The sequence below is a fragment of the Mustelus asterias genome, chromosome 10 (assembly GCF_964213995.1).
Source record: "Mustelus asterias chromosome 10, sMusAst1.hap1.1, whole genome shotgun sequence".
NCBI lineage: Eukaryota > Metazoa > Chordata > Chondrichthyes > Carcharhiniformes > Triakidae > Mustelus > Mustelus asterias.
Genome location: NC_135810.1, coordinates 3,150,758 through 3,173,632, shown reverse-complemented (window position 1 = coordinate 3,173,632; position 22,875 = coordinate 3,150,758). Strand labels below are relative to the sequence as shown.

Below are 22,875 nucleotides of genomic sequence, written 5' to 3'. Positions count from 1 at the left end.
CCGGCATGGTGGCACAGTGGTTAGCACTGCTGCCTCACAGCACCAGGGACCCGGGTTCAATTCCCGTCTTGGGTCACTGTCTGTGCGGAATCTGCACGTTCTCCCCGTGTCTGCGTGGGTTTCCTCTGGGTGCTCCGGTTTCCTCCCACAACCCAAAAGATGTGCTGGTTAGGGTGCATTGGCCGTGCTAATTCTCCCTCAGCGTACCCGAACAGGCGACGAGGGGATTTTCACAGTAAATTCACTACAGTGTTAATGTAAGCTTACTTGTGACAATAAATAAACTTTAAAAAAAACTCCGGCCTAGGTTTAGGGAGGATTAACAATCCCAACCAATACTTTGTCTTCACGCTGAGGGCGACACCCTGTTTAATAAATCATCAACTCTCAGCAAAAGCAGCTTAACGGTAATAAAGGAAAAAGTAAGTTCTGGTTTGTTTGCAATTTAATGTTTAGTTTAGTTTATTTATCAGTGTCACAAGTAAGGCTTACATTAACACTGCAATGAAGTTACTGTGAAGTTCCCCTAGTCGCCACACTCTGGCGCCTGTTCGGGTAACACTGAGGGAGAATTTAGCACGGCCAATGCACCCTAACCAGCACGTCTTTCAGACTGTGGGAGGAAACCGGAGCACCCGGAGGAAACCCACGGAGACACGGGGTGAATGTGCAAACTCCACACAGACAGTGACCCAAGCCGGGAATCGACCACGAGTGCCTGAGGCAGCAGTGCTAACCACTGTGCCACCCATGTTGTATTTTAACATTTGGTGTGGTAGTGGAAGTAGGATTTTATAGAGTGATAGAGGTTTACAGCATGGAAACAGGCCCTTCAGCCCAACCTGTCCATGCCGCCCTTTTTTTAAAAACCCCTAAGCTAGTCCCAATTGCCCGCATTTGCCCCATATCCCTCTATACCCATCTTACCCATGTAACTGTCTGAACGCTTTTTAAAAGACAACATTGTACCTGCCTCTACTACTACCTCTGGCAGCTTGTTCCAGACACTCACCACCCTCTGTGTGAAAAATTTGCCCCTCTGTATCTCTCTCCTCTCACCTTAAACCTATGCCTTCTAGTTTTAGACTCCCCTACCTTTGGGAAAAGATATTGACTATCTAGCTGATCTGTGCCCCTCATTATTTTATAGACTTCTATAAGATCACCCCTCAGCCTCCTACGCTCCAGACAAAAAAGTCCCAGTCTATCCAGCATCTCCTTATAACTCAATCCATCAAGTCCTGGTAGCATCCTAGTAAATCTTTTCTGCACTCTTGACGGATTTATTGCAGAGGTTTTACTTCGGTAACTTTACCTGTAATGTAGGCGTGTGCATTACTGTAGTAAATGGGGTTTCAAACATCATGGATATACAGGAACAGATCGTGACGACAATCATCACCCAGTCCAGGTACGTGACCAATCCAAGCAAATCACTGGGAAACAGTGGAGAAAAAGAGTTACTGTGTGAAAAACATGATTAAACTATCGCACTGGTAACCAGAGGACACGGACCGAAGATAACTGACAAAAGAACCAAGGAAGGGCTTTTTCACATAATGGCGAGCTACATCTGAGATCAGCAGCTTGGAAACAGGCTCATTAGTAAGTTTCAAAAGGGAGTTGGTTAAATATTTGAAGGGGAACAGCAAGGGCAGAGTGGGAGTGCTTGGGATTGGGACTAATTGGATAGTTCTTTCCAAGACACAGTGGGCCGAATGGCCTCTACTGCACTGCACCATCCAAGGATGTGTTCCCCCTTTGGCCCAGGATCTGCAGGATCACACTCTGTCTGGGATTGAGGTCAATGCAGTTTCTGGAGTTGGCAGATTTCTTGGGCTATGGAAATGATCTCTTTCCCAGAACATGACGTGACAATCCAGCCTGGGACAAAGACTGGGAGATTCCTCACCAACTCACATAGACCAATGGAGTCATCTGAACACCTCCTGGGAATTTCCAATTCACTTTCACAGATGCTCGCTCAACCATCTTTGACAAGGTCCCTCATGGCAGACTGGTGCAGAAGGTGAAGTCGCACGGGATCAGAGGTGAGCTGACAAGGTGGATACAGAATTGGCTCGGTCATAGAAGACAGAGGGTAGCAGTGGAAGGGTGCGTTTCTGAATGGAGGGCTGTGACAAGTGGCATTCCTCAGGGATCAGTGCTGGGCCCATTGCTGTTTGTAATATATATAAATGATTTGGAAGAAAATGTAACTGGTTTGATTAGTAAGTTTGTGGATGACACAAAGGTTGGTGGATTTGCAGATAGTGATGAGGACCATCAGAGGATACAGCAGGATATAGATCAGTTGGAGACTTGGGCGGAGAGATGGCAGATGGAGTTTAATCCGGACAAATGTGAGGTAATGCATTTTGGAAGGTCTAATAAAGATAGGAAATATACAGTAAATGGCAGAACCTTTATGAGTATTGATAGGCAGAGGGATCTGGGTGTACAGATACACAGGTCACTGAAAGTGGCAACGCAGGTAGAGAAGGTAGTCAAGAAGGCATATGACATGCTTGCCTTCATCAACCGGGGCACTGAGTTTAAAAATTAGCAAGTCATGTTGCAGCTTTATAGAACCTTAATTAGGCTGCACTTGGAATACTGTGTTCAATTCTGGTCGCCACACGACCAGAAGGATGTGGAGGCTTTGGAGAGGGTACAGAAAAGATTTACCAGGATGTTGCCTGGTATAGAGGGCATTAGCTCTGAGGAGAGGTTGGAGAAACTTAGTTTGTTCTCACTGGAACGACGGAGGTTGAGGGGCGACCTGATAGAAGTCGACAAGATTATGAAAGGCATGGACAGAGTGGATAGTCCGAAGCTTTTTCCCAGGGTGGAAGAGTCAATTACTAGGGGGCATAGTTTTAAGGTGCGAGGGGCAAGTTTTAAAGGAGATGTACGAGGCAAGTTTTTTACACATAGGGTGGTGGGTGCCTGGAACTTGCTGCCGGGAGAGGTAGTGGAAGCAGATACAATAGTGAGTTTTAAGGGGCATCTGGACAAATACATGAATAGGATGGGAATAGAGGGATATGATCCCCGGAAGGGTGGGGGGTTTTAGTTCAGTCGGGCAGCATGGTCGGTGCAGGCTTGGAGGGCCGAAGGGCCTGTTCCTGTGCTGTAATTTTCTTTGTTCTTTGTTCTTTTGTCATAACACGTGCATTAGTCCAGTGACATTACCACATAGCAATATTGTTGCTGGGTTAGTAATCCAGAGGCTCAGGCTAATACTCTGGGACACAGGTACAAATCCCATCAAGGCAGCAGGTGGAGTTTGAATTCAATTAATAAGTCAGGAAATTAAAGTTAGTCTCAGTAAATGGTGACCATGGCGGTCATCGATTGTTGGAAAAACCCATTTGGTTCACTAATGTCTTTTAGGGAAGGAAATCTACTGTCCTTTTCTGGTCTGGCCTACATGTGACTCCAGAGCCACTGTGATTGATGGCTAACTGCTCTCTGAAATGGCCGAACAAGCCACTCAGTTCAAGGGCAATTAGGAATGGGCAACAAACGCTGGCCTTGCCGGCGACACCCACATCCCATGACAGAATAAAGAAATCATATGTGATAAAGTTTTTTTTGACTTAATTAACATGCAAAGTGCTCACATTAAACATGAAGCTGAATAGAAAATAAAACTTACTAAAGTTGATGATATTTGGTGTTCTTCACTGCTCCTGTGATGGGATCAGTCTTTGATCTAGAAAATAAGAGCCAGGTTGTGACATGTGAGAATAATCTTTGTTTTCAAGTCCCTCTCAGCTGGCCTCTTGGCTCCCCATTTGTGGGCGGCACGGTGGCACAGTGGTTAGCACTGCTGCCTCAGGGACCCGGGTTCGATTCCCGGCTTGGGTCACTGCCTGTGCGGAATCGGCACATTCTACCCGTGTCTGTGGGGTTTCCTCCGGGTGCTCCAGTTTCCTCCCACAGTCCGAAAGACAAAGAATAAAGAAAATTACAGCACAGGAACAGGCCCTTTGGCCCTCCAAGCCTGCACCGACCATGCTGCCCGACTGAACTAAAACCCTCTACCCTTCCGGGGACCATACCCCTCTATTCCCATCCTATGCATGTATTTGTCCAGATGCCCTTTAAAACTCACTATCGTATCTGCTTCCACTACCTCCCCTGGCAGCGAGTTCCAGGCACCCACCACCCTCTGTGTAAAAAACTTGCCTCGTACATCTCCTTTAAACCTTGCCCCTCGCACCTTAAACCTATGGTCCCTAGGCGTGCAGGTTAGGGGCATTGGCCATGCTAAATTCTCCCTTAGTGTAAGCGAACAGGCGCCGGAGTGTGGCGACTAGGGGATTTTCACAGTAACTTCATTGCAGTGTTAATGGAAGCCTGCTTGTGACGCTAATAAGTAAACTTAAACTCCTCCCGAACTTACAACCCTCCAAGATCCATCTTCCTCTAATCCTGGCGTCTTGAGCATCCCCGGTTTGAGGTGTTCAACTTTGGTCAGCAGAGTTTTCGGCTGCCTGAGACCGAAGGTTTGGAAGTCCGTTAGTAATGCTCTTCAATTCTCTGTCTCTCCTTCCTCTTTAAGATGCTCCTTGCACCTCAACTCTTTGACCACACCTTTAGTCATCTGTCCTGATATCACCTTATGGGACTCAAATTCAAATTTTGACTGAGTTTACCAATGTGACGCATGCTGGAACATTTTGCTATCTCAAAGACACTATATAAATCCAAGTTGTTTTTGCTTCATAAGAATCCAAACAGCAAGTCCTCAATGCCAATAGCAGAAACTAACAACTTTTGCACCCCCGGGATTTCAGTCCATGTTGTTTGATCTGCACGGTCTTTTGCAAATTGCCCCAATATTTCTTATCAATTCCCCCCCCCCCCCCCCCCCTGCTTGTGACCACATGCCTTACAGGCTTCACAATAAAGGTGCAAAAGAGCAAACCTAAATAAATAATAATTTGGTCCAGAATTTGCTGGTCCTGTCATGGTGAACACGCAGGAATTGATGTTTTCCTGCCCTCTTTGGATAACGGCCGGGATTCTCTGATCTCGTACTCCCCGCCAATACTGCCAGTGAGGACGGAGAATTTAGCGCTCAGCCAAATCTCCATTCCCTGCAGCGGGACTGGAGAATCCCAGCCGCGGGCGAGGTCGGAGAATTCCGGCCCCATATCTTTCTTTTTCCTCTAATGTGATGGGTGTGTGAGCTGATAACAGCGCCCTGAGGGCCACGGGGCATCCGCAAACGACAGGACCAGGAGTCTACCTCCTCGACCGATGAGATTTAAGGATTGAGAAAGAATCTGAGAGACAAAGGAATCGGGTGAATTAGTGTCAAATCAGGAAGAGAAAGAGTAACAAAGAGAGGGAAAGAACGACTGGATTCGGAGAGACAGAAACATAATTATCTGTCTGAACTTGAGTTTAGTGGGTAATTACTGTGCAAATAAAGCAATTTCCAGAAACTCAGGGGGAGGCTGAGGATGAGGTGTTGTTTTCGGGAGGCTCAAGCTGGAATGCAACAAACTGTCCAGTAGTTTGTGGTGATTCACAACTCAGAGGGAATATCTTCCCCTTCACAAAGTTTGTTTATACATTAATAATGGCAGCACCATTGAACCCAACATCTATTCTGAATAAATTCTGGACTCAAATCTTAAGCACAGAAGGAAACATGTGCAGAGAGAGAGAGAGAGACTCACGCATTAAATCGGGCCCTCACTACCAGACGGCAGAACGTTCTAAATCTGTGCTCTCGACCAACTATAAAGAGAGGCTTGTCAAAATAAGGATGATTTTCACGCAATTCTTCTTCTTGAACTTTGCTGAACAGAGAAGTAAGGATGGAAATTTTAGTCTCTGCGCATAAATGTTTCTCGGGAGACAAAACAGAATTGACAACGTTTGCAATGAGCATCAAAGTTACCGTTTCATTTCAGCTTGTTCCTTCTTTTCCTGAATCATTTTTATCTCACTGTCTTCCCTCTGGGCATTCCGATATCGGACTGTGCTGGAGTGCTAGATAGAGATAGATCAAAATGGCCATGCGTTGCGAGAAACACACGTACAAACATGCAAGACGTTTTGTCTTGCAACCCTCAGGACGGAATTCAGCAGAAAACTAACAGTAAAGGCAACAACAATTCATACTGCATGAGAAGAGCATGCTGATTGGTTAGCAAGTGGATTGGTGCAGGCATTGCTAAGGAGTGGTTAAATTATTAGACTAATAATTTGGAATGATACTCTGAACACCAATTCAAATACCATCAAGAGAATTTAGAATCAGTTCATTTAAAATAAGTCTGGAATTAAGAAAGCCAGTATCTATTAATGGGATGCCAATGGGTTTCTCGCTGTCCTCTGGTGAGTTTCCGGCCAGTGGAAGCGCCCGCTGTAAATTCGCGCCGATTTCTGGTACTCCTGCCATATTCTCCCATTGTGCCAGCCATCAAACATGCCGGTGGGGACTTGGGAGAATTCCACCCTGTGTGTCTGTGTGTGTGTAAATGATGTAATGAAGCTGGGGAAAGGTTATTGGAGACAGCTTGTCTGGGAGAATTGTAGATGTGCTAAATGCGTGCATTTGTAATGAAGCTTGGGGGGGGAAGTGAAGTTTAAAAATTTTCATTAGGAGATAGAGAAGGACTTGGTTTTTTTTTAGCTGTTAAATATAAAGGGGAGTAAAGCTTTACAGCTTGCAAAGGTTTCATAAGTAAACAAGGGAACATTATTAAATTTTCCAGCATTTTCTCTTTTGGTTATTAAATTTTAATTGACCCAAAAGGGGAGGCAATAGGAAAAAAACATGAAAGATGTTAATTTTTGGAAAACAGTTCAAAGGGGTGCTGAGGGCAATGGAATGGAAGAGACAAGGGAAAAAGGATATTGAAGGAAAGATGTTGAGTTGGGTTGAGTTGGCTGTGTGGGGAAGACCCCGAGGGAATTGCTCTGCGCTGGGAGAAGGCACAACATTTGAATCAGCCATCCCTCAAACCAGAATAGTCTTAGGTTTCAGAAAGTAATCTTGCTTCTGATATTTCTAGGATTTCTACAGCAGAGTGGAAGTGAGTTTGATAGTTCATGTGATATACCTTTACTATAGCAACAGAAGTTTTATCTTGGGTCATATTACTGGATTTTAACAGATAAACATCTATAAGGGAATGTTGTCTAGAAAGAGTTTAGTTGTGGGTATGAGCAAATAGGGCTTTTTGGGGGGTGTTTTGAAAGACTGTTTTAACAGTGTAACTGTAATCTTGTGTGCTGATGCTATATTTTCTTCTTGTTAATAAATCTTTTAATTTTTAAAATCGCAAAAGTGGTCCTGGAATTCTTGATGCTGAGATCAGTAAAAGTTTCTTCTTGTTTTCAGAAGACAAAAAAAAAAGGTTATGGCCTGAAAGCCAAGTTTCTCTCTGGGATTTGGTTAGCTCAGCCACTATCATCTGCTGTGGTCATAATAACTATTGCTGGGTCAAAATCTTGGAAGACCTTTCCGAATAGCACTGTGGGTGTACCTACATCAGCATGGCTCTAACAGGCAGCTCACCACCACTTTTTGAGGGCAATTAGGGATGGGTAATAAATACTGACATTCTCTGTAAATACTGACATTTGGGGAGGTGATGGCCTAGTGGTATTATCGTGAGACTATTAAACCAGAAACTCAGCTAATGTTCTGGGGACCCGGGTTCAAATCCTGCCACGGCAGATGGTGGAATTTGAATTCAATAAAATAAAATCTGGAATTAAGAATCTACTGATGACCATGAAACCATTTTCAATTGTTGGAAAAACCCATCTGGTTCACCAATGTCCTTTAGGGAAGGAAATCCGCCGTCCTTACCCGGTCTGGCCTACATGTGACTCCAGAGCCACAGCAATGTGGTTGACTCTCAACTGCCCTTGGGCAACTAGGGATGGGCAATAAATGCTGGCCAGCCAGAGACGCCCAGGTCCCACGAATGAATAAAAAAAAGCCCATATCCTGTTAATGATTTTCTTAAAAATTGAACAATGGCAGACTATAAGATGATGCTTTTGTGAAGGTGATGGCAGAGCAGTGCACCATGGGCATTAATCATTGGATTCCTGTGTCTGACCGTGCATCTGCCCTCAGTTGAAGCCGCTGCTACCATCCACATTTGTTTGGAGCCATTAACCTTGGTGCCATCTGACAGGAACGTTCGGCCCAGTATCTTGTTGATTGATATTCTCAATGTTTATTTCCTGGCCTAGGATTTAAGCTATTTCTTTTGTAGCCATGGAAACATGCTGGCAGCACTGGAGGACAAACAGTGTCTGCACTCCAAGGTTATTTTCTCACTCACATCTTGTGTCAGGGTTTCCAATGATTTCCCACGACTGATCCTCTGACTACTCGAACCATGGCGAAGAGACCTGCAGTGTCAGAAACAATAACCAAAGCACTGGCTTCAAATCAGCACCTTTCTTCACCCAGAGATACCAGGCCGAGCCAATAAAGCACCGTCATAAAAAAATCACAACATTATTATTTTTTTCTGTACAATTACAGATTGTAGCAGCCTGTGTGTATTAGATTCCTGACAACCCGTCCGTAAAGGAGGAGATCAGATGTTGATCTTTGCTTTGGGCAGGATTGTACGTGGAGGTGTGGTGGAGGGGGTGGTTCACACAGGGGCAGCACGGTAGCACAGTGGTTAGCACTGCTGCCTCACAGTGCCAGGGACCCGGGTTTGATTCCCGGCTTGGTCACTGTCTGTGTGGAGTTTGCACTTTCTCCCTGTGTCTGCGTGGGTTTCCTCCTGGTGCTCCAGTCTCCTCCCACAGTCTGAAAGACGTGCTGGTTAGGTGCATTGTCCATGCTAAATTCTCCCTCAGTGTTCCCGAACAGGCGCCGGAGTGTGGCGACTAGGGGATTTTCACAGTAACTTTCATTTTATTCGATTGTGAGACTTGGGTATCTCTCTGGCTGGCCAACATTCATTGCCCATCCCTAGTTTCCCTTGTTCTGAGGGCAGTTGATAGTCAACCACATTGCTGTGGCTCTGGAGTCACATATAGGCCAGACCAGGTAAGGACGGCAGATTTCCTTCCCTAAAGGGCATTAATGAACCAGATGGGTTTTTCCGACGATCGACAATGGTTTCATGCTCATCAGGAAATTCTTAATTCCATTTTTTAATTGAATTCAAATTCCACCATCTGCCGTGGCGGGATTCGAACCCGGTCGCCAGAACATTAGCTGAGTTTCTGGATCAATAGTCTAGCAATAATACCACTGGGCTTCATTGCTGTGTTAATGTAAGCCAACTTGTGACACTAATAAAATAAAATTAAACACTGCTTGCCCCTCATCGAGGGCGGGTGGTTAAATTAGCAAGGCCTCCGCCCCTCACTTGGGAGGATGTTATGATCCCCCCCCCACCCCCCACTGGAACTGGTGGCCAATAATTAGCCAGAGTTCAGGAATGGGTGCTGTGGAGTCTGCAGGAAGGAGGGTGAACATGATCATGGATGCCCCGGAATGTTAAGTGGCCAATGTTTTGGGCAGGGAGGGATTCTAAAGTTCAAGGGGGGGTTGGTGTGTAGATGGATCTGGAGGGAGAGGGAGGAGGGAGGAGGGGGGAGGGGGAGGGAGGAGGGGGGAGGGGGAGGGAGAAGGAGTTCTATTGAGCAGGTGGCATATAAGAAAGGGTAGTGTGCCATCTTGGGGATGGTGTCCCTCATGCACAAATGGGGCAACTCCCCCAAATGAAATGCTCCCTCTTCCTTCCAGCTTTTGTCCATGTAGGTCATGAAAAACAGCCTGCCCAATCCCATCTGACTTGCCCAGCCCATTACGGTGTGGATGGTGTATTGTCCTGGTCAGTGGGCCGGATAATCAGCCAAATTGACCATGTGGTGGGTGAGCTGCCAACGTCTGCGTCTGAACATCAGGGACATGATAGGGGTCAGCTCAGGGGTTTATGGGAATCTAATGGGCCAGCCACCTGAACTATTTTAATGTGATTGCGCACCCCCCCCCCCCCCCCCCCCCTCCGCCCACCAAAAACACACTGGGAGGGGGATATAAAATCCCTTAGTTTAGATTTAATCACAAAGTGGAAGAATACAAATGTGTAGCTCCGAACTCTACAGCCCACCCACAGTGAGTCTGAGCAAACAATAACAGACTCATTAGCTAATCTTTACGGGGAGGCGATGGCCGAGTGGTATTACCGCTAGGCTATTAATCCAGAAACTCAGCTAATGTTCTGGGGGACCCAGGTTCGAATCCCGTCACGGCAGATGGTGAAATTTGAATTCAATAAAAAAAAAATCTGGAATTAAGAATCGACTGATTACATTTGTTGATTGTTGGAAAAACCCATCTGGTTCACTAATGTCCTTTAGGGAAGGAAATCTGCCATCCTTACCCAGTCTGGCCTACATGTGACCCCAGAGCCACAGCAATGTGGTTGCCTCTCAACTGCACTCGGGCAACTAGGGATGGGCAATAAATGCTGACCAGCCAACGACACCCATGTCCCACAATGAATAGAAAAGAATACTGAGCAACCCCTGAAAGGGGCACTGTAACTAAAACTAAACTACAAAGGAAACTTATCAAATTAAAGTAATGTTATTGAGGCTGGTGATAAACTCCAGCCATTTCCATTTGATGCCCAGTCGTTGTGGAAGAGTCTCTTTAATGGTGCCCAAGTCAATGAGTGCCTCCCCACCTATAAAAACATCACCTGAATTTACACAATGAACAGAGTGGGGGTGGAAATACGTTATAAAGCGTGTGTAGTTTTTAAAGAAACAGCATAATTGAAAGTGTAGATAATTCCAACATAACCATCCATCTCAACACAGACTGAAATTCGTGAAGTTACCTTTGGAAACTGGTCATAAACTCTGACTCTGGTGTCCATTAGTATATTATTAATATTTTACCTTTCTCTTCTTCCCTTCCACCCTACACTGGCCCAAAGAGATAACACTCTGCCCAGAAAGTCTGGAGATTCGAGTTCCAAAAATCCTAAATGACATTTCACATACCCCGTACACAGAATATACATATAGATATACAGCACACAAACAGGCCATTTGGTCCAACTGGTCTATGTGGCTGAACATAAACCACTTCCCACTCCACCCCATCAGCATATCCTTTTATTCCTTTCTCCCTCATGTGTTTATCCAGCTTCCCCTTTCATCTATTTAGGGGCGGCACGATGGTATAGTGGTTTCCACTGCTGCCTCACAGCGCCAGGGACCCGGGTTCGATTCTGGCCTTGGGTGACTATGTGGGGTCTGAATGCTCTCCCCGTGTCTGCGTGGGTTTCCTCCGGTGCTCCGGTTTCCTCCCACAGTCCAAAGATGAGCGGGTGAGGTTGATTGGCCATGCTAAATTGCCCCTTAGTGTCAAGGGTATTAGCAGGGTAAATACATGGGGTTACGGGTATAGGGCCTGGGTGGAATTGTTGTCGAGCAGGCTTGATGGGCCGAATGGCCTCTTTCTGCACTGTAGGGAGCCTATGGGCAGAATTTTCCTGCTACAAGAATTGTAGCGTGCGGGACAGGGCCATGCGAAGGTCTGTTGACCTCAGGTGGGATTTTCCGGTCTTGGGGTGAGCGCGGCTGGAAAATCCCGCCCTATGGTTCTATGATTTGTATTTGCCTTAATTTGCATTAATGGGCAGCACAGTGGTTAGCGCTGCTGCCTCACAGCGCCAGGGACCCAGGTTCGATTCCCAGCTTGGGTCACTGTCTGTGTGGAGTTTGCACATTCTCCCCATGTCTGCGTGGGTTTCCTCCGGGTGCTCCGGTTTCCCCCCACATTCCGAAAGACGTGCTGTTTAGATGCATTGGCCATGCTAACTTCTCCGAACAGGCGCTGGAGTGTGGCGACTGGGGGAATTTTCACAGTAATTTCATTGTAGTGTTAACATAAGCCTACTAATAAATAAATTTTAATCAGTCCCTGTGGTAATTCTCACTGTCCTCTGAGGTTTTCTTGAACTCACGAATGGATTTATTAGTGATTTAAGCCAGAGATCTAAAGGTATGATGATAAGCTGGTTAACCCATTAAGTGGCTTTAATGATTTCCATTAATAAACACACCAAGTATTTGGGATTAGCTTGCGTCAACATTCATATAGTGAAATGTTGACTCAGAAGTTTTAATGGACCCTCCCTCCTTCTGGCATTTTCTAAATACGTCTGTGCTGTTACCTCCGCTCCTGACGGATATGGTGCTGGACACTCAAAATAGAACGTTCTTTTGCGGGTTGTCCTTCAAAAGAGCCACTCAACATTCGCTGCCGGGTGCAGGCTCTGCAGAAACCAAAGCAAATTGACACAAATATATTTTCATTTTCACCCGAGCGTCAGACAGTTTGCTTCTGCAATACTCAATCACAATGACATTTCCTAAATGTACAAAAGGGCCGAGTGTTCTGCTTTGGCCGCAAATTGGATTTGTTTTGTAAAGTTTATTTCTCTCCCCCCTCGACTTTCTGCTCAAGCCCATTTGCTATTTTCTTTTACCAAAGTCAAGCTCCTTCACCATCCTGGCTGCCATTGGGCAGCGTTTAAAGGTGTCTTTAATTTTCCTTCAGCGATTTTGCTTTCGAAAATATTCCTTGATATATTTCAGACTGGTCGTCAGGTTAAGCTTAGCTAATGCAGCAGAAAATGCAGCGTCACGCACACAAAACAAAATAAGGATTTAAATCTCGCCAGCTGTGATTCTAAAGGTCTGGAAAAGGACTTTTTAGAAATCATAAGGGTCAGGTCCCCAGTTCGATTGGGGTATAGCAGGATCCGGAATCCAAACAAAGGAAACCACGAAGAGGGTGCGTGACTTGATCAAGACAGATCGGGAACTTCATTACGAGAAAGATGTGCAGATGTCCAAAGATGTGTAGGTTAGGAGGATTGGCCTTGGTAAGATTGCCTCTTGGCGTCCCAAAATGTGTAGGTCAGATGGTAAATGTGTGGGGTTATGGAGATCGGATGGTGGAGAGGGTCTGGGTAAGATACTCTGTCAGACAGTTGGTGCAGATTTGATGGGCTGAATGGCCTTTTTCTGCACTGTAGGGATTCTATGATTAACAGGCATGACGCTGGATAGGCAATGGCGAATATATAAGGAATGCATGAATGCATTACAACAGTTATACATTCCTTTCTGGCAAAAAAGCACATCAAGAAAAGTGGCTGAACCATGGCTAACAAAATAAATTAGGGATAGTATTAGATCCAAAGAGGATATAACGTTGCTGGAAAAGCATCAAGCCTGAGGATTGGGAGCAGTTTAGAATTCAGCAAAGGAGGGCCAAGAGATTGATGAGGGAAAAAATAGCGTATGAGAGTAAACTTGCAATGACTGCAAAAGCTTCTATAAGTATATAAAAATAAAAAGGTTAGTGAAGACAAATGTAGGTCCCATACTGTCCAAAACAGGAGAATTTGTAATAGAGAGCAGAGCAACACCTGCCCCTTTACCTCTCCCATGCTTCCCATCCAGGGTCCAAAACACTCATTCCAGGTTAAGCAGTGTTTAACTTGCACCTCTTTCAATTTGGTCTATTGCATTCGCTGCTCCCAATGTGGTCTCCTCTATATCGGAGAGACCAAGCGTAGACTGGGTGATTGCTTTGCTGAGCACCTTCGGTCTGTGCGCAATCAGGACCCTGACTTTCCCGTTGCTCCCTCCACTCACACTATCTGTACCGTTAAGACTTGATTAGCTGTAAAGACTCACATTCCAATCATTAATCAAGTAAATTGAGTTTGTGTCTTTGTGTCCTGTTTGTAATCAGAACTCCCACCCACCTGACGAGGGGACAGCCTGTTCCGAAAGCTTGTGTGGCTTTTGCTACCAAATAAACCTGTTGGACTTTAAGCTGGTGTTGTTAGACTCCTTACTGTGTTTACCCCAGTCCAACGTCGGCATCTCCACATCATTCCCGTTGCTTGCCAGCTTTGACAAAGAGTCACCTGGACTCGAAACATCAGCTCTTTTCTCTCCTTACAGATGCTGCCAGACCTGCTGAGATTTTCCAGCATTTTCTCTTTTGGTTTAGGATTCCAGCATCCGCAGTAATTTGCTTTTAAGCATCTTGAGCAATTTGAGATATCCAGATAGCTTGAAGGTGAAGCGTTGATATATTCCGCAGCTATTTTGCCAAGTCTAAGTATTTATCAGTGCAATTCCGGTGTTAAATGGTCATATAAAAATTGCAACTGAAGATGTGATAGGGCAGAGCATGTCATTTTTAACAATAGAAAAAGATAAAATACGAAGAATACTTAAAATAAATTACTCCTTCCCAGGAAAGGTCTTACCTCAGGATCTTATTTATTGCATTTTCTTTTTCAAGAAGGTTTCGGGCACAGATGCTGGTCACTGTTCGTCGCAACTGAAAATAAGCATGGATACGAAAGGGAAGTTAAACCTGGAATTTCCTGGAAATCCAAGAGAGTTCATGTGCTTTGATCTGGCTGTTATTAATGGCACAGTAAGAAGTCTCACAACACCAGGTTAAAGTCCAACAGGTTTATTTGGTAGCAAATACCATAAGCTTTCGGAGCACTGCTCCTTCGTCAGATGGAGTGCATTAATGGGGCATGGCTAAGTCATGTGTTTATTACACTCAATAACCTTTCTCCTAACTAGTAAAAGTAAAGATGCCATAGTCCCAGATGACCGGAGGCTGCTCTCCCCTTCAAAGAGGCAGACTACGGTGAAGGGGAGATCCCAACCTGAGGAGCACCACACCTCAGGTGAGGGGCAAGGTTGAGAAACTCAACCTGTATGGGAATTGAGCCTGTGCTGTTGGCATTGCTCTGCCTCGCGAACCAGCCGTCCACTCAACTGAGCTAGCCGACTCCCCTAACTGTGTCACAGGTTCATAGAGTAACTAAAGTGAAGAAGGAGGCCATTCGGTCCATTGAGCCTGCACTGACAACAATCCCACCCAGGCTACGTTCCTGTAACCCCAAGTATTTACCCTGCTAATCCCCCTGACACTAAGGGGCAATTTAGCATGGCCAATCAACCTGACCCGCACATCTTAGGATGGGAGGAAACCGGAGCACCCGGAGGAAACCCATGCAGACACGGGGAGAATGTGCAGACTCCATACAGACAGTGACCCAAGGCCAGAATTGAACCCGGTTCCCTGGCGCTGTGAGGCAGCAGTGCTAACCACTGTGCCACCGTGCTGTCCTTTATTCCTACCAACGCTACCTTTTGTTTTCAGGTTGTTTCTTGTCAACAAGTATTCCGCTTTGGATACGGTTGAGGGGGATGACATACCAGTGGGGAGCCGCAGTGAGAGGATCTCCAGCACTGTGTCCGTCTCTGTGGCTCGGGAGGGAAAGGGGGAGAGCGGGAGGGCGATAGTTATTGGGGACTCGTTAGTTAGAGGGATAGATAGGAGGTTCTGTGGCAGCAAAAGAGACTCACGGATGGTATGTTGCCTACCGGATGCCAAGGTCCGTGATGTCTCAGACCGTGTTTTCCAGATTCTGAAGGGGGAGGGGAAACAGTCACAAGTCGTGGTGCACATTGGTACCAATGACATAGGTAAGAGAAGGGACGGGGATTTAAAGCAGGAATTTCTGGAGCTGGGCTGGAAGCTGAGAGCCAAGACGAAACATGTGGTCATCTCTGGTACGTTGCCGGTACCACGTGATAGCGAGTTGAGGAACAGGGAGAGAGTGCAGTTAAATATGTGGTTGCAGGGATGGTGTAGGAGGGAGGGTTTCAGATACGTGGATAATTGGAACACGTTCTGGGGAAGGTGGGACCTGTACAAACAGGACGGGGTGCACCTGAACCAGAGGGGCACCAATATCCTCGGAGGGAAATTTGTTACGGCTCTTCAGGGGGGTTTAAACTAATTTGTCAGGGGAGTGGGAAAGGGAGTTGTAGTCCAGAAGTCAGTGAGGGTGGTGAGGTATTGGGGAAGGTATCAGGGTCAAGGGTGGGTACTGGTAGACAGGAAGGTGGGTTGAAGTGTGTCTACTTCAATGCAAGGAGCATCCGGAACAAGGTAGATGAACTTGGGGCGTGGATTGGTACTTGGGACTACGATGTTGTGGCCATTACGGAGACGTGGGTAGAACAAGGACAGGAATGGTTGTTGGACGTTCCGGGGTATAGATGTTTCACTAAGTGTAGGGAAGCTGGTAAAAGAGGTGGAGGAGTGGCATTGTTAATCAAGGATAGTTTAACGGCTGCGGAAAGGCACTTCGTGGGGGATCTGCACACTGAGGTAATATGGGCTGAAGTTAGAAATAGGAAAGGAGCGGTCACGTTGTTAGGAGTTTACTATAGGCCCCCAAATAGTAATAGAGATGTGGAGGAAGAAATTGCTAAGCAGATTATGGATATGTGTGGGGGTCACAGGGTAGTTGTCATGGGGGACTTTAACTTTCCAAATATTGATTGGAACCTTTGTAGGTCAAATAGTTTGGATGGGGCAGTTTTTGTGCAGTGTGTGCGGGAGGGTTTCCTGACACAATATGTGGATGGGCCGACTAGAGGTGAGGCCACATTGGATTTGGTACTGGGAAATGAACCGGGCCAAGTGTTAGATTTGGTTGTGGGAGAGCAATTTGGAGATAGTGACCACAATTCGGTGTCTTTTGTTATTGCAATGGAGAGGGATAGGGCCGTACGGCAGGGCAAGGTTTACAATTGGGGGAGGGGTAATTATGATGCGATTAGGCAAGAATTAGGGGGCATAAGTTGGGAACAGAAACTGTCAGAGAAAGGAACTAATGAAAAGTGGAACTTTTTCAAGGAACAAATACTGGATGTCCTTGATAGGTATGTTCCTGTCAGGCAGGGAGGAAATGGCCGAGTGAGGGAACCATGGTTCACAAAAGAGGTGGAATGTCTTGTGAAAAGGAAGAGGGAAGCTTATGTAGGGATGAGGAAACAAGGTTCAGATGGCTCGATTGAGGGTTACAAGTTAGCAAGGAATGAGCTGAAAAAGGGGCTTAGGAGAGCTAGGAGGGGACATGAGAAGTCCTTGGCGGGTCAGATCAAGGAAAACCCCAAGGCTTTTTACTCTTATGTGAGGAATAAAAGAATGACCAGGGTGAGGTTAGGGCCGGTCAAGGACAGTAGTGGGAACTTGTGTATGGAGTCAGTAGAGATAGGCGAGGTGATGAATGAATACTTTTCTTCAGTGTTCACCAAGGAGAGGGGCCATGTTTTTGAGGAAGAGAAGGTGTTACAGGCTAATAGGCTGGAGGAAATAGATGTTCGGAGGGAGGATGTCTTGGCAGTTTTGAATAAACTGAAGGTCGATAAGTCCCCTGGGCCTGATGAAATGTATCCTAGGATTCTGTGGGAGGCAAGGGATGAGATTGCAGAGCCTTTGGCGTTGATCTTTGGGTCCTCGCTGTCCACGGGGATGGTGCCAGAGGACTGGAGAATGGCGAATGTTGTTCCTCTGTTTAAGAAAGGGAATAGAAATGACCCTGGTAATTATAGACCGGTTAGTCTTACTTCGGTGGTTGGTAAATTGATGGAAAGGGTCCTTAGGGATGGGATTTACGACCATTTAGAAAGATGCGGATTAATCCGAGATAGTCAGCACGGATTCGTGAAGGGCAAGTCGTGCCTCACAAATTTGATAGAATTTTTTGAGGAGGTAACTAAGTGTGTTGATGAAGGTAGGGCAGTTGATGTCATATACATGGATTTTAGTAAGGCGTTTGATAAGGTCCCCCATGGTCGGCTTATGATGAAAGTGAGGAGGTGTGGGATAGAGGGAAAGTTGGCCGATTGGATAGGTAACTGGCTGTCTGACCGAAGACAGAGGGTGGTGGTCGATGGAAAATTTTCGGATTGGAGGCAGGTTGCTAGCGGTGTGCCGCAGGGATCAGTGCTTGGTCCTCTGCTCTTTGTGATTTTTATTAATGACTTAGAGGAGGGGGCTGAAGGGTGGATCAGTAAATTTGCTGATGACACCAAGATTGGTGGAGTAGTGGATGAGGTGGAGGGCTGTTGTAGGCTGCAAAGAGACATAGATAGGATGCAAAGCTGGGCTGAAAAATGGCAAATGGAGTTTAACCCTGATAAATGTGAGGTGATTCATTTTGGTAGGACAAATTTAAATGTGGATTACAGGGTCAAAGGTAGGGTTCTGAAGACTGTGGAGGAACAGAGAGATCTTGGGGTCCATATCCACAGATCTCTAAAGGTTGCCACTCAAGTGGATAGAGCTGTGAAGAAGGCCTATAGTGTGTTAGCTTTTATGAACAGGGGGTTGGAGTTTAAGAGCCGTGGGGTTATGCTGCAACTGTACAGGACCTTGGTGAGACCACATTTGGAATATTGTGTGCAGTTCTGGTCACCTCACTATAAGAAGGATGTGGAAGCGCTGGAAAGAGTGCAGAGGAGATTTACCAGGATGCTGCCTGGTTTGGAGGGTAGGTCATATGAGGAAAGGTTGAGGGAGCTAGGGCTGTTCTCTCTGGAGCGGAGGAGGCTGAGGGGAGACTTAATAGAGGTGTATAAAATGATGAAGGGGATAGATAGAGTGAACGTTCAAAGACTATTTCCTCGGGTGGATGGAGCTATTACAAGGGGGCATAACTATAGGGTTCGTGGTGGGAGATACAGGACGGATATCAGAGGTAGGTTCTTTACGCAGAGAGTGGTTGGGGTGTGGAATGGACTGCCTGCAGTGATAGTGGAGTCAGACACTTTAGAAACATTTAAGCGGTTATTGGATAGGCACATGGAGCACACCAGGATGATAGGGAGTGGGATAGCTTGATCTTGGTTTCAGATAAAGCTCGGCACAACATCGTGGGCCGAAGGGCCTGTTCTGTGCTGTACTGTTCTATGTTCTAACATTGGTGTTAGCTTGTGACACTGGGCTAGGCTGTTCTCCACATTATTGACCTGATATGATGGGGGTGTTGAAACTGTTGAGGGGGCAGGGAGAAACTGTTCCCACCGGCGGGAGAGCTTAGAACCTGAGGACACCAACTGAAGGTGACCTTCAAAAAACCAAAGGTGTCACAGGAAGAAAATCTTTTTCTGGTTCAGATCTAGGACGGGCTACCTCAGAGTGTGATGGAAGCAGACTCAGTCGAGGAGAATTGGAGCATTATTGGAGGAGAGAAGGTTTTGCTGAGCTACAGGGGAAAAGGTGGGGAACTGTGACTAGCAGAGTTGCTCTTACAGAGAGCCAGCACGGATCTGACAGGTCGAATGGCCTCCATCTGCACTGTAACCATTTTATGATTGGCACATTTTAGCACCGTAAGATCTCTGAACACGGCGGCCTTAGTCAAAAGTTCCATTGCAGAGACTTGAGCACAAGTACAGGCTGACACTCCCCAGACAGTATTGAGGGAGTGCTACACTGTTGTCCTTTGAGCAAGACATTAAACTGAGGCCCTGCCTGTCCCCTCAGGTGGGCGCAAGCGATCCCATGACACTCTTTCGAAGAAGAGCAGGGAGTTCTCCCCGGTTTCCTGGCTAATATTTAGCTTTCAGCCAATGCAGACAAAAAAACAGATGATGTGTTCATGACCCCATTGCTGTTCATGGGATCTTGCTATGTGCAATTTGGCTGTCGTGTTTCAGAAGAATTTAAGAAATTGGAGGCCATTCAGCCTTTCGAGCCTGCTCCACCATTCAGTGAGATCATGGCTCATCTTCTACTTCAGCACCATTTTCCCGCCTTATCCGGCACAGTGGTTAGCACTGCTGCCTCACAGTGCCAGGGACCCGGGTTCGATTCCCGGCTTGGCTCACTGTCTGTGTGGAGTTTGCACATTCTCCCCGTGTCTGCGTGGGTTTCCTCTGGGTGCTCCGGTTTCCTCCCACAGTCTGAAAGACGTGCTGGTTAGGTGCATTGGCCATGCTAAATGCTCCCTCAGTGTACCCGAACAGGCACCGGAGTGTGGCGACTAGGGGATTTTCACAGTAACACTTCACTGCAGTGTTAATGTAAGCCTACTTGTGACATTAATAAATAAACTTATTGACGTTTTTAATCGGTAGAAATCTATCGATTTTGGTCTTGAACAAACTCAATGATTGAGGTTCACAGGCCCCGTGGCAGAGAATTCCAAAAATACAACACCTTCTGGAAGGTTCCTACACCACAACTGTGACTAGACTTCCAAAAGGGCTGTAAAGTGCTCTGGAACATCCTGATGTTGTCAACATTTGTTCAACTTCATGACATTTCCAAAGATATCAGGCAATTTTCTGGAAATCAATGCTTGCAATATTATTTTGCAGCAAGTGTCCAATGTTTGGCAATAACTATGCTTGCACCTTCTGGCCAATTTTTGCAGAGATCAACCTTGTTTTTCTGTACGAGTGTCATTAATATTGCTCCAGTTTTACCTTCTGATCAATATACTTATTATCCTCGATACAGGATCGTTTGGAATGGTCACAGGATGATGAAGCTGATGGCAATCTGCGGAGCAAACAACTTGTGTCTTGCTGTTGACGATCGATAAACTGCTTCATAAAACTTTCCCTAAAAATAAACACATTGAGGCAGTCAGTAAGACAAATAAAGCCCACTTACGTGGCCTGTGTGTCATCTGTGATAGGGAATTACATGTATTAAAGATTTTTGTTCTTGCGCCCAACTCACTCTCTTTACTCGAATAGTTGTGAATATTTACAAGTCTCTCGTCCAGACAGCACGGATCCTGTTGAGTATATTCGGGACAGAAGTCGATAGAATTTAAGGGAGTTCAGGGATACGGAGATGGTGCAGGGAAGTGCAGCTGAGGTTGAAAATCAGCCATGACCTTGTTGAATAGTCATGATGTGGAGTTGCCTGCGTTGGACAGGGGTGGGCACAGTAAGAAGTCTCACAACACTGGGTTAAAGTCCAACAGGTTTATTTGGAATCACGAGCTTTCGGAGTGTTGCTCCTTCATCAGGTGAGTGGAGAGTTGGGTTCACAAACAAGACATATATAGACAGAGGCACAATTGCAAGATAATGGTTGGAATGCGAGTCTTTACAGGTAATCAAGTCTTTACGGTACAGACAATGCTAGTGGACAGAGGATTAGACACAGGTTAAAGAGGTGTGAATTGTCTCAAGCCAGGACAGTTAGTAAGATTTTGCAAGCCCAGGCAGTATGGTGGGGATTACAGGTAATGTGACATGAACCCAAGATCTCGGTTGAGGCCGTCCTCATGTGTGCGGAACTTGGCTATCAGTCTCTGCTCAGCGACTCTGCGTTGTCGTGTGTCTTGAAGGCTGCCTTGGAGAATGCAGAATTGCCAAGCAGAGACTGATAGCCAAGTTCCGCACACATGAGGACGGCCTCAACCAGGATCTTGGGTTCTTGTCACACTCCGTGTAACTTCCACCATACTGTCTGGGTTTGCATAATCTTACTAACTGTCCTGGCTTGAGTCAATTCACACCTCTTTAACCTGTGATTATCCCTCTCTCCTCTCGCACTGTCTGTACCTGTAAAGACTTGATTACCTGTAAAGACTCACATTCCAACCATTATTTTGCAATTGTGTCTCTGTCTATATATGCTGTGTTTGTGAACTAACCTCCACTCACCTGATGAAGGAGCAACACTCCGAAAGCTTGTGATTCCAAATAAACTTGTTGGACTTTAACCTGGTGTTGTGAGACTTCTTACTGAATAGTGGAGAATGCTCAAGGGGGCGAGTGGCTCCTTCTGCTTTTATTATTTATGTTGCCATAAATGAAAATAATGCAGATTCAGAAACAGAATTGCGTTTCCACAGGGGGAAGATGGTGGTGCAGAGGTTATGTACAGGGCTCCAGGCTAATGCTCGGGGGACACAGGTTCAAATCCAGCCACGGCAGCTAGTAGAATTTAAACTCAATTAATAAATATGGAATATGAAGCTAGTCTCAGTAATGGTGACCATGCTAACCATCATTGATTGTTTCAAAACCCCATACGGCCACTAATGCCCTTTAGGGAAGGAAATCTGTCTTCTTTACCCGGTCTGGCCTACATGTGACTCCAGATCCACAGCAATGAGGTTGATTCTTAACTGCCCTCTGAAATGGCCGAGCAAGCCACTCAGTTTAAGGGCAATTAGGGATTGGTAACAAATACTAGGCCTTGCCAGTGATGCCCACATCCTATGAATGAAAAATAAAATGATATTGGATAAATATTAGACTAATGTGCAAAACACAATTTAAACAGTGTTAGAAATACATTGGAAGCCTCTGGGGCTTTTAGTTATGTTAGCAAATAAAAGACTAAGGAGTGACCTGCTCGAGGATGTTAACATTAAGAAGTGTTTTGAGAGGGTAGACATGGAGAAGGTGCTTGCATTCCTGGGCAGCACGGTGGCACAATGGTTAGCACTGCTGCCTCATAGCACCAGGGACCCGGGTTCGATTCCCGGCTTGGGTCACTGTCTGTGTGGAGTTAGCACATTCTCCCCGTGTCTGCGTGGGTTTCCTCCAGGTGCTCCAGTTTCCTCCCACAGTCCAAAGATGTGCGGGTTAGGTTGATTGGCCATGTAAATTAACCCTAGTGTCGGGGAATTAGCAGGGAAAATGTATGGGGTTACAGGAATAGAGCCTGGGTGGGATTGTGGTCAGTGCAGCTCGATGGACTGAATGGCCTCCTTCTATATTATAGGGATTCTATGATTTGTGGGCTGGACTTAAACTAACTAGGATTCATTAATAGAAGCGAGTCACTAATGAATCTGAAAGGGAATTTGGGAAAAACTCCATTAAACGTCTCAGTGCCTGAAACATTTTCTCCTTATTCACTCTATCAAAACCTTTCAGAATTATCAACACCTCTAATAGGTCTCCCCTTGATCCTCTCTGCTCCCTGGAGAGACAACCCCAGCTTCTCTGACCTCGCTATGTAACTGA

The 22,875-nt window shown here is 46.0% G+C and overlaps 1 protein-coding gene across 1 annotated transcript in view; it reads right to left on the bottom strand.

The window, feature by feature from the left end:
* Window positions 1-22,875, bottom strand: part of nalcn (sodium leak channel, non-selective) — a 225,950-nt gene that overhangs the window by 64,341 nt on the left and 138,734 nt on the right. The window contains exons 16-23 of the mRNA XM_078221539.1: window positions 20,365-20,503; window positions 14,322-14,395; window positions 12,204-12,305; window positions 8,328-8,397; window positions 5,921-6,012; window positions 5,697-5,819; window positions 3,662-3,718; window positions 1,316-1,436 (exon numbers count right to left, since the gene is read on the bottom strand). Of these exons, the coding sequence (XP_078077665.1) occupies window positions 1,316-1,436; window positions 3,662-3,718; window positions 5,697-5,819; window positions 5,921-6,012; window positions 8,328-8,397; window positions 12,204-12,305; window positions 14,322-14,395; window positions 20,365-20,503 (778 nt within the window). The remainder of the gene's footprint in view (window positions 1-1,315; window positions 1,437-3,661; window positions 3,719-5,696; window positions 5,820-5,920; window positions 6,013-8,327; window positions 8,398-12,203; window positions 12,306-14,321; window positions 14,396-20,364; window positions 20,504-22,875) is intronic.